The 17,801-nt window shown below is 42.5% G+C and overlaps 1 protein-coding gene across 1 annotated transcript in view; it reads right to left on the bottom strand.

Annotated features, from left to right (window-relative positions):
• The window catches only part of LOC117368880, a 499,867-nt gene that overhangs the window by 195,930 nt on the left and 286,136 nt on the right, over positions 1-17,801 (bottom strand). The window contains exons 33-34 of the mRNA XM_033962624.1: positions 17,599-17,649; positions 11,373-11,414 (exon numbers count right to left, since the gene is read on the bottom strand). Coding sequence (XP_033818515.1) covers positions 11,373-11,414; positions 17,599-17,649 — 93 coding nt within the window. The remainder of the gene's footprint in view (positions 1-11,372; positions 11,415-17,598; positions 17,650-17,801) is intronic.

The raw sequence follows: 17,801 nt of genomic DNA, 5'->3' as shown, positions 1-17,801 counted from the left end.
GATAGGAGGCTTGCGCCAGAAGACGTATGAGGAGAGACTGGAAGCCCTGAATATGTATACCCTAGAGGAAAGGAGAGACAGGGGAGATATGATTCAGACGTTCAAATACTTGAAGGGTATACATAGAACAAAATCTTTTCCGAGAAAGGAAAATGGTAAAACCAGAGGACATAATTTGGTTGAGGGTGGTAGATTCAGGGGCAATGTTAGGAAATTCTACTTTACGGAGAGGTAGTGGATGCCTGGAATGCGTCCCGAGAGAAGTGGTGGAGAGTAAAACTGTGACTGAGTTCAAAGAAGTGTGGGATGAACACAGAAGATTTAGAATCAGAAAATAATATTAAATATTGAACTAGGCCAGTTACTGGGCAGACTTGCACGGTCTGTGTCTTCGTATGGCCGTTTGGTGGAGGATGGGCAGGGGAGGGATTCAATGGCTGGAGGGTGTAGATAGACTGGAGTAAGTCTTAACAGAGATTTCGGCAGTTGGAACCCAAGCACAGTACCGGGTAAAGCTTTGGATTCTTGCCCAGAAATAGCTAAGAAGAAAAATTAAAAAAAAAAAAATAAATTTAAATTGAATCAGGTTGGACAGACTGGATGGGACCATTCGGGTCTTTATCTGCCATCTCTACTATGTTACTATGTATCTAAAAGACAGGTCATCGATAATCAAACTGATTTTATGTATGTGTCAAGGAACTTTGCCTCTGAATCCCGCTGACCCAACAATTGTCAAAACTCACCTCCACCTTCAATGGACCATTTTCCTGAAAGAAAAATAGATATTTTAATGTGAGCAGACACATTTGGCAATTTATTCTATGTAAAAGTGTTTAGAATATCCAGTCCTACTATAATCCCAGGACAAGCAATAAGCCTATTCTCACATATGGGTGATGTCATCAACAGAGCCCGGATGTGGACAGACTTGCAAGCAGATTTGCTTATAGAACCTTAGAAGTTTCAAGTCAGCCGCACCGCGCATGCGCGAGTGCCTTCCCGCCCAGCGCAGGGCGAGTCTCCTCAGTTCTCAGTTTTCTACTCTCTGCATTTAACTTTGTTACTTCGTGTCTTCTCTCACCACGGTTTGTGTTTATTTTCTTCTCAAATCGCTGTGTTCTTTTCTTTCTTTACAGTTTTTAAAAAAAAATCTTTATATTTTTCCTCTGTACAATTGGGGGTCAGGCCGCTCAGCTGCAGCCCGCAGGTTTTGAGTTCGCTACGGCTATTTTTCCTCCTATATTCCGGTCAACAACGGGCTTCAACAAGTGTAGCCAGTGCCAGCGTGCTATTTCACTTACGGACCCACACTATTGGTGCTTCAAGTGTCTTGGGCCGGACCATTAACCGAAGTCATGCGAGCACTGTGATACTCTTCAACCTCGAGCCCTTAAACGTCGTCGGATTTTACTGGAGAAGCTTTTCGGGATGGACTATTCAGTCACACCCTCGACTTCGAAAGCAGCCTCAGTTCCACCTTACTGAGGGTCCTCCTGCTTCCACGACTCTGACCTCGAGCTTCTTAAGACCTTCCTCATTTGAAACGTCTCTCAGCTCGAGTACACCTGCTGTATCTTCCCCTGAATCCTTAGGTCACATATCTCAGCAGAAAGTTCCAGCACTGGTCCTCAAGTTTTCTAAGATTTCTAAGTCAAAGCACATTTCCACAGCCACTTTGGAGCCTATAGCCGTAGCAGGTGGTCGGTTTCAGATGCGGATCCATCCTTGCAGGCTTTCTTCCAGACCATGTTAGAACAGCAATTTTTCAGTTCATCACCAAAATGGGACCGAAGCTGTCTTCTCTAATCCAGCCTGTGCAATCTGCAGACTCCCGCGAGGTCGATCCTCTTCCTATGCCTCGAGCTGAAACTTCACACTCTATGCAGGGAGCAGAGACTTTGCGAGTGTCTGGTCTGGCATCTATGCACTCTAAGCAAGGAGTAGTTTATTTGCGAGTTTCTCGACAGGAATCCTCATACTCCATACAAGGAGCAGAGTCTTTGGGAGTGCTTCGAGATTCCTCCATCAAGTCTCTGAGCTTTGATCTACAGCTTCTAGCCCTATCCATTCACTGGTAGCAATGCCTGCTTCCATCTCGGGGCAAAGTCTTCTCGATCTTTGAGACCTGCTTCTAAGCACCACTCTCGTCGTCAATCGAGGCCTTCCTCGAGGCATACCTCCAGGCATAGCTCTTCTTCCAAAGAGCGCCCTTCTTCATCTAAGCCTCAATCCACACCTTCCAGCTCTTCCACACCACCGACTCCACGTTCAAGGTCTCGGTTTCCACACCTCGATGACTCAGCGGCTTCCATTGCCTCCCCAAGTCTCCTTATTCTTTTTGAGGATTATTTCCCCAGTGAGGCTTCATCTTTGACCCAGGATGCCTCAAGGTCATCGAGCCCTCTCGAGGCAAGGCATTGGCAGATCAGTTGTCTTTCTCTTCTTTTCTTCGCCAGATGGCTGATGACCTAGAACTTCAATTGGATGCTGGTTCTAAATACTCTAAGGAGTATCTCGAGGATATGCATCTTCCTCTACCTCCTGCAGAGTCACTTAAGTTTCCTCTACACAAGCTTTTGTCTCAGATTTTTACACGATGCCTGGAGACTCCTTATACAATTCCTGCTGTTCCAGGCAAATTGGAGTCCAGGTATAAAACTCTGCATTGCAAAAGATTTGAGAATTCACAGTTGTCTCACCAATCCCTGCTTGTGGAGTCCTACTTGAAAAGATCCCATCCTTCCAGAGTTTATGCTACCTTTCCTCCTGGAAGGGAAGGGAAAACTATGGACAAGTTTAGACTTCTCCTTTATCAAAATGCTATGATGTCCTCCAAAGTCCTGAATTATAATTTAATTTTGTAACTTATCTCAAGTTCCTCATTGATCTCTTCCTAAATTTCTCAACTATTTAGATACACAAAAGCACTTCGAATTCCAAGAAGTCACAACTCAGATTACATCTTCTACAGTATTTATGATGCCTTCAAATTTTCGGCCAGGGCAACTGCTTTTTCTGTAGCAATACGCCACCTGGCCTGGCTTCGCATCATTGACATGGACCCTAATCTTCAGGACCGCTTGGCTAACATTCCTTGTACAGACAATGACCTCTTTGATGAATCTAAGCCAGCTCCTGTCAAGCCTTTCTGACCTCCTCCAATCTTCCAGAGGAGTGGCTCCTTACTATCGTCTGCCTCCCAAGAAACAGCAGCATAAGAAGCAACAGAAACCTGAACCTTCTGCTGCACCTAAGGCTGCGCAGCCTTTTTACTGTTTAAAACAGAGCATAACCTCCACCGTTCCGTCTCTGTCCTCTCTTTCCCTTATAGGAGGTCGTCTCCATCATTTTTATCACTGATGGGAGACAATTACATCTGACCTCTCGGTGTTGTCAATCATCAGGGAAGGCTACTCTTCATTTCACTCAGGTTCCACCGGAGCTTCCTCTGTGAGAGTATCCTTCCAGTCCATCCCAGACCGTCCTTCTTCAGGAAGCTCAAGCTCTGCTTCGTCTCCATGCAATCGAACCAGTTCCTTTGGAATAGCAGAACAGGAGGTTTTACTCTCTCAAAGCTTTTCAATATCTTCTTCACGACCAGGTAGTCCTCATTCGGACGAACAGCCAAGTCGCCATGTACTATGTCAACAAACAGGGGGGAACGGCTCCTCCAAAGGACCCCCTCAGCTGGCTAGAGCGGACAGCAGCGGGACTGCCTGTCCCGATGTTGAAAAAGTGCTGGCTGCACTGGCGACAGGCTCCCTCCCGGCTGAACCGGCAATTAAGGCTCCCCGAAGGACCCCCTCAGCTGGCTGGAGCGGACAGCAGCGGGACTGCCTGTCCCGATGTTGAAAAAGTGCCGGTTCAGCCGGGAGGGAGCCTGTCGCCAGTGCAGCCAGCACTTTTTCAACATCGGGACAGGCAGTCCCGCTGCTGTCCGCTCCAGCCAGCTGAGGGGGTCCTTTGGAGGAGCCTTAATTGCCGGTTCAGCCGGGAGGGAGCCTGTCGCCAGTGCAGCCAGCACTTTTTCAACATCGGGACAGGCAGTCCCGCTGCTGTCCGCTCCAGCCAGCTGAGGGGGTCCTTCGGAGGAGCCTTAATTGCCGGTTCAGCCGGGAGGGAGCCTGTCGCCAGTGCAGCCAGCACTTTTTCAACATCGGGACAGGCAGTCCCGCTGCTGTCCGCTCCAGCCAGCTGAGGGGGGTCCTTTGGAGGAGCCTTAATTGCCGGTTCAGCCGGGAGGGAGCCTGTCGCCAGTGCAGCCAGCACTTTTTCAAATCGGGACAGGCAGTCCCGCTGCTGTCCGCTCCAGCCAGCTGAGGGGGTCCTTCGGAGGAGCCTTAATTGCCGGTTCAGCCGGGAGGGAGCCTGTCGCCAGTGCAGCCAGCACTTTTTCAACATCGGGACAGGCAGTCCCGCTGCTGTCCGCTCCAGCCAGCTGAGGGGGTCCTTTGGAGGAGCCTTAATTGCCGGTTCAGCCGCGGTACGCGGCCGCGTCACGAGCCTCGGGTCGCGAGCTGAAGGGGCGTGGCTAAAGGGGCTTGCCCTTTTGAGCCCCTTCGGAGTCCAGAGGACCAGGGAGCAGAGGTATCTAATTCCTTAATATGGGCAAGAGGAAGGTTAAAGCAAATCAATCTGCTACAATGACGGGCCCGATGGATCGTCATCTTATGCTTCCTGGTTTGTCACATGTTGAAGAGCAGGTAACATTAGATACTCAAGCTGTCTCCCTATCCTCAGGGGAACCATCACCACCTCCTCAACCATCTTATTCCTTAGGGTTAGAAGTATCTCCTCTCCCCTGTAAAGAGGGAGTAACTTCTTCCCCACAATTATCTTTATTATCTGAACTGGAGGTTTCAGGACAATCCTTGGGCAAGCTAAAGAACTAATTCCAGTACAGATGAGTACTGGGCAAGGCTCAGTTGTTATCCCTAAGGATAAAGTGATCACTCTAAATGATATTTGGCTTAGCATTAATAGAATAGAGACATCATTGCAAAAAACTGTTTCGGATTTGTGTCAATTTTCAACTGATTAACAATGAAAATTAAAGAGCAAGAAGGTAAAATTGGTGAAACAGCTGTTAAGTTTGAAAAATTGGATCAAGTAGTAAGTACTTTACAAGCTAGTGCTGTTTCTAATATTAAGGATAGTATGGTGATGCATTCTAATTAGAAAAAATGGAAAATTCTATCAAGGTTAAAAAATCTTCGTATTTTAAATTTTCCAATCACACATTATCTGTCTCCGATGGAACTCTTGAGAATGTATTTGAAAGAGATATTACAATATAATAATGTGGAAGCTTTTGAAGTTGATAATTTGTACTACATCTCGAGAGATTCCAAGGTTATGGCAAATGAAGGTGAAATGGACAAAATGGTGTCACCTGATAGTTTGAATGTTTCGCAGTTTCTAGAATCATCTAAAGATATAATAGATAAACGTGCAACTCTTCTTGTGACTTTTAAGACAGAGTTGGAAAAACATGCTATTTTAAAATTGTATTTTGCGAAAAAACGGAAATGTTTTGTGGCCAACGGGTGATAATTTTTCCTGACGTCGCTAGACAAACTCAGTTTAAAAGGAAGCAGTTCCTTCAGCTAAAGCCTAAGGTTTTGGCAGTTGGAGCTACTTTCTTTTTGAAATTTCCATGCAAATGCCTCATATCGTATGGAAGTGATAAATATGTGTTTTATGATCCAGTCCAGTTAGAAGACTTTGTTAAACAGAAACCTTTGTTGAAAGTTTAGTTACTATTACTGATTTTATTTTTGGAGGACGATGTATATAAATATAAATGCCATTTTGCCTGTCTTTAGATGGTAGATTGATGGATTTGATTCTTTTTTTTCCTTTCCTTTTTTTAAAAAAAAAGGTACTGGCGACCATGATAATGTGGACTAAGACACGGTTGATAATTGCCTAAGTTTTTTATGTTCTCTATATTGAGTTTGTTGTGGTCATTCATGAATATTTGTTATTAATGTATTGTAACAAATAACCAAATAAAGAATTAAAAAAAAAAACAAAAAAAAAAAACAGGGGGGAACGGAATCTCCCTTCCTTTGTCAAGAAGCTCTGAAGGTTTGGGACTGGGCAATCCACAACACCTTCCTCAAAGCTGTCTACATCCAAGGTCAAAAAATTGCTTGGCAGACAACTGAGTCATCTTCTGCAACCTCATGAATGGACACTCAATTCCTCGCCTCTTCATCACATTTTTTTCACAGATGGGAATGCCTCAGATATATCTCTTTGCAGCTCCCACAACCAAAAAATGCCCCAGTTCTGCTCCAGAATATATTCTCCTCATCGCCTCGAGGCAAATGCTTTCCTACTGGAATAGACAAATCTTTTTCTATATGCTTTCCCTCCATACCCTCTCGTTCTCAAGACTCTTGTCAAGTTGAAGAACGATCATGCCACCATGATTCTGATAGCTCCTCGTTGGCTGAGACTACCTTGGTACTCCCTTCTACTTCAACTCAGCAGCAGGGAGCCGTACCCTCTACCACTTTCTCCATCTCTGCTTACACAGAGTCAGGGATCTCTACTTCATCCCGACATGCAGTCTCGACACCTAACAACTTGGTACCTCTCAACATAACTCCTCTTCAGTTTTCTCAACCTGTAAGAGACATTTTAGAAGCTTCCAAGAAGCATGCCACTAGACAAAGCTATCGCCAAAAATGGATGAGATTTTCTATGTGGTGCTTTTCTCACGCTAAGGAGCCTCAAGATTCCTCCTTATCTTCTGTTCTAGATTATCTTTTGCACTTATCCACTTCTGGCCTCAAGTCTTCATCGATCCGAGTCCATCTCAGTGCAATTGCTGCTTTCCATCAGCCTATTGAACGGAAACTCCTCTCGCTCATCCGGTGGTTTCCATATTCATGAAAGGACTTTCAATGTCAAACCCTCTCTCAAACCACCTCTAGTGGTGTGGGATCTCAATGTTGTTCTCGCTCAATTGATGAAGCCTCCATTTGAACCAATATCTACGGCTCATATGAAGTATCTCATTTGGAAAGTGGTGTTTATCATTGCCCTCACATCTCCTCGTAGAGTCAGTGAGCTGCAAGCATAAGTTGATGATCCACCTTTACAGTTTTTAATCATGACAAGGTGGTCATCCGTACTCATCCTTAATTCTTACTCAAAGTGGTCTCAGAATTTCATCTCAATCAATCTATTCTACTTCCAGTAATTTTTCCAAAGCCTCATTTTCATCCTGGAGAATCAGCTCTTCATACTCTAGGATTTAAACGCGCTTTGGCCTTCTACTTGTAACGCACCAAACCACACAGAACTGCTCCTCAACTTTTTATCTCCTTCGATCCAAACAAGTTGGGACATCCAATCTCTAAGCATACCATCTTCAACTGGATGGCTGCTTGTATCTCTTTCTGCTATGTCCAGGCTGGATTAAACTGCAGAGTCGAGTCACACCCACAAAGTCAGAGCAATGGCAGCATCAGTGACTTTCCCCAGATCCACACTATTGAGGAAATTTTCAAAGCTGCTACCTGGTCCTCATTCATACTTACACTTCTCACTATTGTCTGGATGTTTTCTCCAGACGGGATGGCCATTTTGGCCAGAGAGTATTACAAAATTTATTCTCCTAAGTTGCCAACGCTCCCATCATCCAATTCTGGTTAGCTTGGAGGTCATCCTTATGTGAGAATAGGCTGCCTTCTTCTCCTGGGATAAAGCACAGTTACTTACCTTAACAGTTGTTATCTAGGGACAGCAGACAGCTATTCTCACAGCCCACCAACCTCCCCTGGTTGGCTTCTCTGCTAGCTATCTGAACTGAGGAACATAAGAACATAAGAAATGGCTTCGCCGGATCAGACTCTAGGTCCATCCAGTCCGGCGTCCCGCACCCGCGGAGGCCAAGATAGGTGTTCTCTGCTGAGAAACCTTGTTTACTCGTATCCCCCAATGTGATTTGCAAGAAGGTGTGCATTCAACTTGCTCTTGAATCCCAGAATGTTGGTCTCCATCACAACCTCCTCAGGGAGAGCGTTCCAAGCATCCACCACTCGTTGTGCGAAACAGAACTTCCTAATATTTGTCCTGGGCCTTGTGCCCCTCAGTTTCAGACCTCTTGTCCGGGTCACATTTGACAATGTGAATAACGATGTTTCTTGCTCTATTTTGTCAAATCCTTTTATTATTTTAAAAGTCTCTATCATGTCTCCTCGCAGTTTCTCTTCTCGAGGGTGAACAATCCCAGTTTTCCGAGGCGTTCTTTGCAGCTCAAATTCTCGATACCTTTAACTAGCTTCGTGGCTCGCCTTTGCACCCTCTCCAGTAGGGTTATATCCTTCTTTAGGTAGGGAGACAGTGTTGGACACAGTACTCCAAGTGTGGTCTGCCATTGCTCTGTAAAGCGGCATTATGATGTCCGCCGATCTACTTGTGATTCCCTTCTTTATCATACCCAACATCCTGTTTGCTTTCTTTGCTGCCGCTGCACATTGAGCCGACGGCTTCAGGGTCCTGTCTATCAGTACCCCCAGGTCCCTTTCTTGTTCAGTCTTGCCCAGTGTCACACCTAACATTTTATATTCATGTTCCTTGTTTTTCTTACCCAGGTGCATCACTTTGCATTTTTCTATGTTAAACTTCATCTGCCACTTTTCCGCCCATTTCTCTAGCTGGTTCAAATCTCTCTGAAGTTCGTCTCTGTCCTTTTGTGACCCAACTACCCGACATAGTTTTGTGTCATCTGCAAACTTGATTAAATTACTTGTTGTTTCATCTTCTAGGTCGTTTATGAAGATATTGAACAAGATGGGCCCAAGAACCGATCCCTGGGGTACACCGCTTGTCACCTCTTCCCAGTCCGAAAACTTCCCTTTTATGCCCACCCTCTGCAATCTGTTTTCTAACCATTTGCTTATCCATCTTAGTATATCTCCTTCTATTCCATGATTTTGTAGTTTCTTCAGAAGCCTTGCGTGGGGAACCTTGTCGAACGCTTTCTGGAAGTCCAAGTATATTATATCCACCGGTTCACCGCTATCAATTTGTTTGTTCACCTCCTCAAAAAATTGAAGTAAATTAGTCAAACATGACTTCCCTTTCCTAAAGCCGTGTTGGCTAGCTCTCATCAGGTTGTGATTTTCCAGGTGTTGCTCAATGCTATCCTTTATTAGTGCTTCAATCATCTTCCCAGGAACCGACGTAAGACTCACAGGTCTATAGTTGCCCGGTTCTCCTCTCGATCCCTTTTTGAAGATTGGGATGACATTCGTTATCTTCCAGTCGTCTGGTATTTGCCCGGTTTTAATTGACAAGTTAGCTAGGGATTGTAACAGTTCTCCGATTTCTATCTTAAGCTCCTTTAGCACTCTTGGGTGAATTCCATCTGGTCCAGTGGATATATCACTCCTCAATTTGTCGATCTGATAATATCATGTTCAAATCCACATTTACTGTGGTGAGGCTATCCTCAATTTCTCCCTTGAATGCTCTCCCTGTTTCTGGCATTAATGCAGTGTCCTCCTTGGTAAAGACAGACGCAAAGAATGAGTTTAGCTTATCCGCGATCTGTTTGTCTTCCTTGATGCACCCTTTTCTTCCTTGGTCGTCGAGAGGGCCCACTGCCTCCTTAGCTGGTTTTTTCCCTTTTATGTATCTAAAAAGGGCTTGAAGTTTTTGGCTACTTGCACTATCTTTTCCTCATAGGCTTTTTTGGCGTCTCTTACCGCCTTGTGACACTTCTTCTGGTCGACCTTGTGACTGTTCCAGGCCTCCGTTGTGTGTTCACGTTTCCATTTTTTAAAAGAGTTCCTCTTATCCCTTACTGCCTCCTTCACCTCTTTAGTTAGCCAAGCTGGTTCTCCTTTGTTTTTATTTCTCCTTCCTTTGGATATCCGCGGAATGTAGAGATTCTGCGCTTCGGTGATGGTATTTTTTAGTAGGGACCATGCTTGATCGACCGTTCTAATTTTGGCTGTGCAGGGCGGGAAGGCATTCGCGCATGCGCGGTGCGGCTGACTTATAACTTCTAAGTTTCTACAAGCAAATCTGCTTACGAAGCTGTCCGCATCCGGGCTCCATGGATGATGTGAGAATAGCTGCCTGCTGTCCCTGGATAATAACTGTTACGGTAAGTAACTGTGCTTTTTCAAGCTCTCTTATCTATCAGCTTCTAAAGCAGAGGTGTCAAAGTCCCTCCTCGAGGGCCACAATCCAATCGGGTTTTCAGGATTTTCATGCACTGCTATCATTGTATGTTAATAGATCTCATGCAAATTCATTGGGAAATCCTGAAAACCCGACTGGATTGCAGCCCTCGAGGAGGGACTTTGAAACCTCTGTCCTAAAGCATGAATACCATGAAGACTCACTAGGATACAGATATTAGGGAAAATTCTATAACTGGTTATCTCCATTTAAATGCTCCAAGCGTGCACAGTACGATCCTATTCTATTATGAAACTTAGGCACTTAGGCTCCAATAACCCAATAACACACCTCACATTTATTTATTTATACAAATTCTATACCCTTTCCATGATAATAACAAATTCAGATGATACACTTATTAAAATAAAAGAAATAAATATGACATATAATTAAAAACACTGAGAGGGGAGAAACTAATAGCTACTCATTCCAAAGAAACAATAACCATGCCAAATCAATGATATATAAATATCATATTGACCACATAAATAAGCGATCCATCCCTCATCTAATCCAAGGAGGATGAAGTGTTGATTTCAAGCTTTTTCTGAAGTTCAACAGTGAAGATTCTCCCTACAGATTCTTGGGAACCTTATTCAATGCCTCTATGCCTTTTGCACAAAAGGCCCTTTGTCTCCAATTTTATTATTTCTCTGCCAGGTAAAACTAACAGGTATTTGTGATTCCTCAAGGTTTTTCCTAGTTATTAATCATACTAGCCTTCAGCATAACATTTTCAGAGAGTCACAGGTTAAGAAACACACCTTTCTTTTATAGGAAACAAGAACAACTGCTGAAGTTAAAGTAAAGCACTACTTCTCCAAGGGCTCTTAGTTAAAAATCTTACTTGACAAAATTTATCTGGTCAAAAGAAGGAAATTCTTGATTACAAATATTTGTGTATCAAAGTTACCCAGACAAATCTTTTCAATATCAGCCTAATAGATTCTAGTCAACAAGTTTTAAAGTTGACATTATTATGGCAAAAGGAAGTCTACTATAAAGGTCCATAGTAGGTAGTACAGGCCACTGAAATTCTCACAGTAGATCATAGTGACTGCTAACTTAGTCACTGTATATCAAGTGTCCTTATGTACTACTCTTTTGCTGTGGTCCTTGGTAACTGTGTATATATTCCATAAATTTGTTTTAAAACTAACCTTTAATATCTCCACTTTGTATAAATTTTTGTATCCATGTTTCTGAAAGTAAAACAGATATGTTTATGTGATGAAGATATATTTTGCATCTTACTTCAAGGTTAAAGTAGTTGGGTCCATGTCTGCAAATCTGGAGGCTCCCTTATTCTAGGCCAGGGGTTAGCAACCTTTCTACAGCAAAGAGCCATTTTAACCTAAATGTTTGGCCCAAGATTTAGAGAGCTGTAATAGGTAGAAAAGGGGGTTTGATATATTCCAGGTTTCTCACTCTCACTTCCCTTCCCAAGGCCTAGCTTCTCTCCCCTCTTTCTCCCCTCCAAACCATCGAAGATCTCTGCACATCTCATTCCTCCCTCCCTCTTTCTCCCTTCCCCTCCCCCCAAACCATTGCCAAGGCTATCTCCCCTCTCCAGGCCCCAACCCTAAGATGGCCCTCCCAACCCTGAGATTCCCCATCTCCCAAGGGCCTACCTAGGTACTGGGTCCAACAAGGGGATCTTTGGGGTAGGAGCATGGCCTTCTTGTAGCAGCTCAACCCCATAATGCCCAAGCCCCTGTCTACACTGCCATGTATAGGTAGGTTCCCCCCTCCCAGGCCTACCGAGGTACCTGGTGGTTCAGTGGTGTCTTTCTGACAGGAGTGCAGCCCTTACATTTCTGCCTCCTAACAGCTGCCTTCTAAAATGGCAGCCTTGACCTATATATAATGGAGGGGGGGGGGGGCATTGTGGAGTTGAGCTGCAATGAGAGGGCCATAGGAGAACAGCAGTAACCACATGGGAGAAGAGCCATATCTGGCTTGGAAGCCATAGTTTGCTGACCCCTGTTCTAGGCCAGCTTCCATCAACCTGCCTGTAATTTGTTATAAAATGGGTATGTTGCCGGTTTATTTTCAAGAGTCCTTTTATAAAAAATGAAATAGTATTCTTATAAAATTTATTTGGTTGGGTAAAACTCCTAGAGTGGCTTTGGTATCTTTACAAAGACCAATTTCAGAAGGAGGGGTAAATTTTCCCAATTTTGATAGGTATCATCAAGCCTATATTTTGCGCCAGGGTATATATTGGGTCCTCCCAGAGCTCATGGAAAAACTCCCAGATTGGTTGTGGATAGAATGGCAACTCATGTCTCCATTACGCCTTTGTCATGTGCTCAGTGTAAAAAAGGCGTAGTTACAGTAAAAATAACTGAATTTTAGCTGATACATGGAAAACATTGCGGTATGTAAGTAATTTAACAACTATTCCAATTCACAAAATCTACAAATCAATCTATATGGGTGAACTCCAAGATTCAAATTGGCAGAGAAAGGCTCGTCTGGAAGTATTGGATGATTGCTTATATTAGATGATGTTATTTCTAATGGTAATATGCTTGAATTTTCACAGTTGCAACATAAATATGGACTTAATAGATCTGAAAGTTTTAGATGGTTGCAGCTGAAGCATGCCATTCAGGAGGTTCCCTGACTGGAAAAACCTTAATAATCATTATAGTATGGAGTTCCTATGCTTTAAGGCAGACTTCTTGGGTCACCAGGCCGCCAGTGGTATAAATTATTAAATGGACTTATTAAAAAGAAATTAAACACTGGTCTTAGAGACATTTAGAGCATTGAGATTAAGCATCAAATTACTGCATCTCAACGGCCACGAATTTGGTCTTGGAGGATGAGATGTACAGTGTCAGCATCTATGAGACAAACTAGGTTTTTTCTGTTACATAGAGCGTTATGAACCCCTGTTCGGTTACAAAAATTGGATAGCTCTAAGTCTAATAGATGTTGGCACTGTTATCTCGAAGCAGGGACTTTAAATCATTTATTGTTTTATTGTCCATTTATTATGAATTTCTGGAAATCAATTTGGGACCAAATTAATTGTTTATTAGATAACCCAGTGGCATTATCATATGATACTGTGTTGTTTGGTATGGCAATGAGAGCAAAAAGTCAGATTTCTACGAACAATAACAAATTATTATTCATAATGACTGGTATTGCCATTCAACAAATTATGTATAATTGGAAAAATTGGAGTAGATTAAATTATAATTTTTGATGGAATTCCTTATGTCATATATATAAAATGGAGAGATTTCTGGCAATACAGCGGGGTAGTTTCAAGAAATTTCAAGATATTTGGGAGACTTTAACAAAGTATTGTACTGATTAGATGAAATTTTCTTTTCCCTTAAATTTACAAGTTCAATTGTGAGGGAAGGGGGGGGAATTTCATAGTTATGTATTGTATAAGTATTGATTATTTGATAGGTAAAGGGGGGGAGTTAAGTATTTATCACGGTTACCATTGATGATTATTAAGTGATATAGATATTGTTAATTTATTTGGACATTTTATCACACTTATTGTAAGTTTTGAAAATGAATAAAGAATTTAAAAAAAAAAGAATAGCCTTACTGGGACAGACCAATGGTCCATCAAGCCCAGAAGCCTGTTCTCAGTTTGCCAATCCAGGTCACTAGTACCTGGCCAAAACCCAAGGTATAGCAATATTCCATGCTAACAATAAAAGGCAAGCAGTGGCTTCCCCCGTGTCTCTCTCAATAACCGATTATGGACTTTTCCTTCAGGAAATTGTCCAAACCTTTCTTAAAACCAGCTACACTATCTGCTCTTACCACATCCTCTGGCAATGCATTCCAGAGCTTAACTATTCTCTGAGTGAAAAAAATGTCCTCCTATTGGTTTTAAAAGTATTTCCCTCTAATTTCATTGAGTCTCCCCCTAGTCTTTGAAATTTTTGACGGAGTGAAAAAACAATCCACCTCTACCCATTCTACTTCACTCAGGATTTTGTACACTTCAATCATATCTCCCCTCAGACATCTCTTTTCCAAGCTGAAGAGCCCTAACCATTTTAGTCTTTCCTCATACAAGAGGAGTTCCATCCCCTTACCATCTTGATTGCTCTTCTTTGAACCTTTTCTAGTGCCACTATATCTTTTTTGAGATAAGGAGAACTGAATTGAACGAAATACTCCAGATGAGGTCACACCATGGAGCGGTTCATAGACAGCTCGGCGAAAAACAAAGGCGCGCGCCGACAACTGAGCGCAAGACGGAGGCGCGTGCCGAAGAAAATTACAGTTTTTAGGGGCTCCGACGGGGGGTTTTGTTGGGGAGCCCCCCAGTTTACTTAATAGAGATCGCGGCGGCGTTGTGGGGGGTTTGGGGGGTTGTAACCCTCCACATTTTACTGTAAACTTAACTTTTCCCCTAAAAACAAGGAAAAAGTGAAGTTTTCAGTAAAATGTGGGGGGTTACAACCCCCCACATCCCCCACAATGCCCCCACAACGCAGCGCGATCTCTATTAAGTAAAGTGGGGGTGTTCCCCCACGCCCCCCCTTCGGAGCCATAAAAACAGTAATTTTGTGCAGTGCGCGCCTCCGCGCTGCGCTCAGTTGTCTACGCGCGCCTTTGTCCCGGCGCGCTTTTGACCTGACACCACATGGAGCAGTACAGGAGCATTATAACATTCTTAGTCTTGTTAACCATCCATTTATTAATAATTCCTTGCTTTGTATTTGCTTTTTTGGCTGCTGCCACACATTGAGTAAAAGATTTCATTGTATTGTCTACGTTGACACCCATATCCTTTTCTTGGGCGCTAATCCCCAAGGTGAACCCTAGCATCTGTTAACTGTGATTCAGGTTATTCTTCCCAATGTGCATCACTTTGCATTTGTTCACATTAAATTTCATCTGCCATTTGGACGCCCAGTCTTCCAATTTCCTAAGGTCCGCCTGCAATTTTTCACAATCCGCATGCGTTTTAACAACTTTGAATAGTTTAGTTTCATCTGCAAATTTAGTCACCTCACTCGTCATTCCAATTTCCAGGTCATTTATAAATAAGTTAAATAGCAGCAATCCCAGTTTAGACCCCTGCGGCACTACACTGTTTACTCTACTCCATTGAGAAAAATTACCATTTAACCCTTCCATCTGTTTTCTATCTAATAACCAATTCCTAATCCTCAACTTAACTTTGACACCTATCCCATGACACTTTAATTTTCTCAGCAGCCTCTCGTGAGGAACTATATCAAAAGCTTTCTGAAAATCTAGATACACTATATCAACCGGCTCACCTTAATCCACATGTTTATTCACAACTTCAAAAAAATCAAGCAATTTTGTGAAGCAAGATCTCCCTCGGCTAAACCCATGCTGACTCCGTCTCATTAAATCATGTTTGTCTGCGTGTTCCACAATTTTATTTTTATAATCATTTCTTCCATTTGGCCCAGCACCGAAGTAAAGCTTACCGGTCTCTAATTTCCCAGATCTCCCCCGGAGCCCTTTTTAAAACTCAGCGTAACATTGGCCACCCTCCAATCTTCAGGTATTACTGACAACTTAAGCGACTGGCTACAGATCACTAACAGTAGGTCAGCAATTTCATTTTTGAGTTCTTTTAATACCCTGAGATGTATAGCATCTGGTCCTGACAATTTATAACTTTGTAACTTGTCGATTTGGCTTAGTACATCTTCCAGATTCATCAAGATCTCTTTCAGTTCCTCCACATCATCACCCTTGAAAACCATTTCCAGTTCAGATGGATCTCTTACATCAATTTCCGTAAAGGCCTAGGCAAAGAGTTCATTCAGTCTTTCCGCTATGGTCTTTTCCTCCCTCAGTGCCCCTTTCTCTCTTTAATCATCCAATGGTCCCACAGATTCCCTAACAAGTTTTCTGCTTCTGATGTACCTAAAAAAATTGCTAAGAATTTTTGCCTCTTTTGCAAGTTTCTCTTCATATTCTTTCTTAGCTGTCTTTATCAATGCTTTGCATCTAACTTGCCAGTGCTTCTGTTTCTTCCTATTTTCTTCATTCTGATCTTTTTTTTCCATTCTTTAAAGATGTTTTTTTATGACTCTAATAGTCTCTTTCACTTTATCTTTTAACCAAGCCGGCTCTCATTTCCTCTTGTTTCCACCATTGCTGATACATGAATTACATCTGATCTGGGCTTCCATGAGGGTATGTGGTTTTACTCCATCTTCAGAGCAGTTTGAATGTAATAGATAATTGGATGATTAAAAAGAGCATGGTCTTAAATATTTTTAGGCATAAGTTGTGGCAGATCGGTGATGTTTTTAAAAGTTAGGCATTAGTAGGTATCTCTAACACAATCACGCCTACATTGTAGGTATGGTAAATCCTGACCTACATTAGAGATGTCTACAATGTTGATATTATCAGTGGAGTAATGAGGGGGGGATACACCCATGGAGGTGATATCCCCTTGTCCCTTCCCCCTGTACTTCTTTAACTTTGCCGGCATGAATAGCATCTCCAAGCTGCTGCTGGCGCTGACCTCAGCTCTCTCTCTGAGGTTATTTCCTGGACCCGCATGATTGATACATCTAGTCACTTACATTGTCTCCAAATATAGTCATCATAAACAGAATCTGACCCAAAATGCCTTGGTGCAACTTCTGACTGGTGTAGGCAGGATTCCTAGAACTTTCCCTAAACTTAAGACTTGGCATTGCTTATTGGTGCAACAATGAATCTAGTTTATCTTTAAATAGATATAGTACAGCTGAATATTGTCTACCTTGTGATCCATCCAAGGATGATATCTGCTGTTTTTTTCCTAGACTTATGGATCTCTGTATGTGAACTCTGAAATACTCGGTCATAATACTGAGCATAATTTGTGGAAACTGTGTACACTCAAATATACACATGGTATAGCTTGTAAATAACTTTTGTAGTACATTAAGGTCATACTGGTTTTATAACTATAACTCTGGAGTTATCTGTCATTATTATCATTTCCTCTCTGAGCTCTTACCACTGTCCATTATATCAGCTGATTTAATCACAATTTATAAGAATCACAGGATAATTCAGGACATTTCCTCCACACCCATATACTCTCTGATCATCACTTACATAGCTGTGATTTGAAACATCATGGCTATAATAACTCACTCCAACTGGCACACATTTCAAATGCTATACAATGATATGGAGCTAACTCTATGGTTAATCCCTGGAGCCTTTGAAATTTGTTCTCCTCATGTGAATAATGCTGAACAATCCTCTAATTGGTTACTTGCATAAAACCAAAACGGACATAATTGGCCTTTTGTAAACTGCTAATAATTGTAGATCAGCGGTATATAAATTTATTTTTAAACTAAAACCTGGATGGCAGTTCATCTGTTTTACAGATTTCATACTTACTAAAATCTACTCCAGGTGGAGGTGGCGGAATCTTCTTTGTTTCTGAGCCTACTTTGGGGAAAAAACAAACATATTTTAGTTTTATTTGAACATAGTTCTAGTTTTATTTATATTTTCTTCAAATGTTTAGGGGTTGATATTCAGTGTGTGTTTAAGTGGGCAGGATAGGTTCTGCCTGGTTAAAAACCATGATGAGCTGGCCA

This window comes from Geotrypetes seraphini, chromosome 11, assembly GCF_902459505.1.
Source record: "Geotrypetes seraphini chromosome 11, aGeoSer1.1, whole genome shotgun sequence".
Taxonomy (NCBI): Eukaryota; Metazoa; Chordata; class Amphibia; order Gymnophiona; family Dermophiidae; genus Geotrypetes; species Geotrypetes seraphini.
This window is presented reverse-complemented; position numbering and strand designations above follow the sequence as displayed.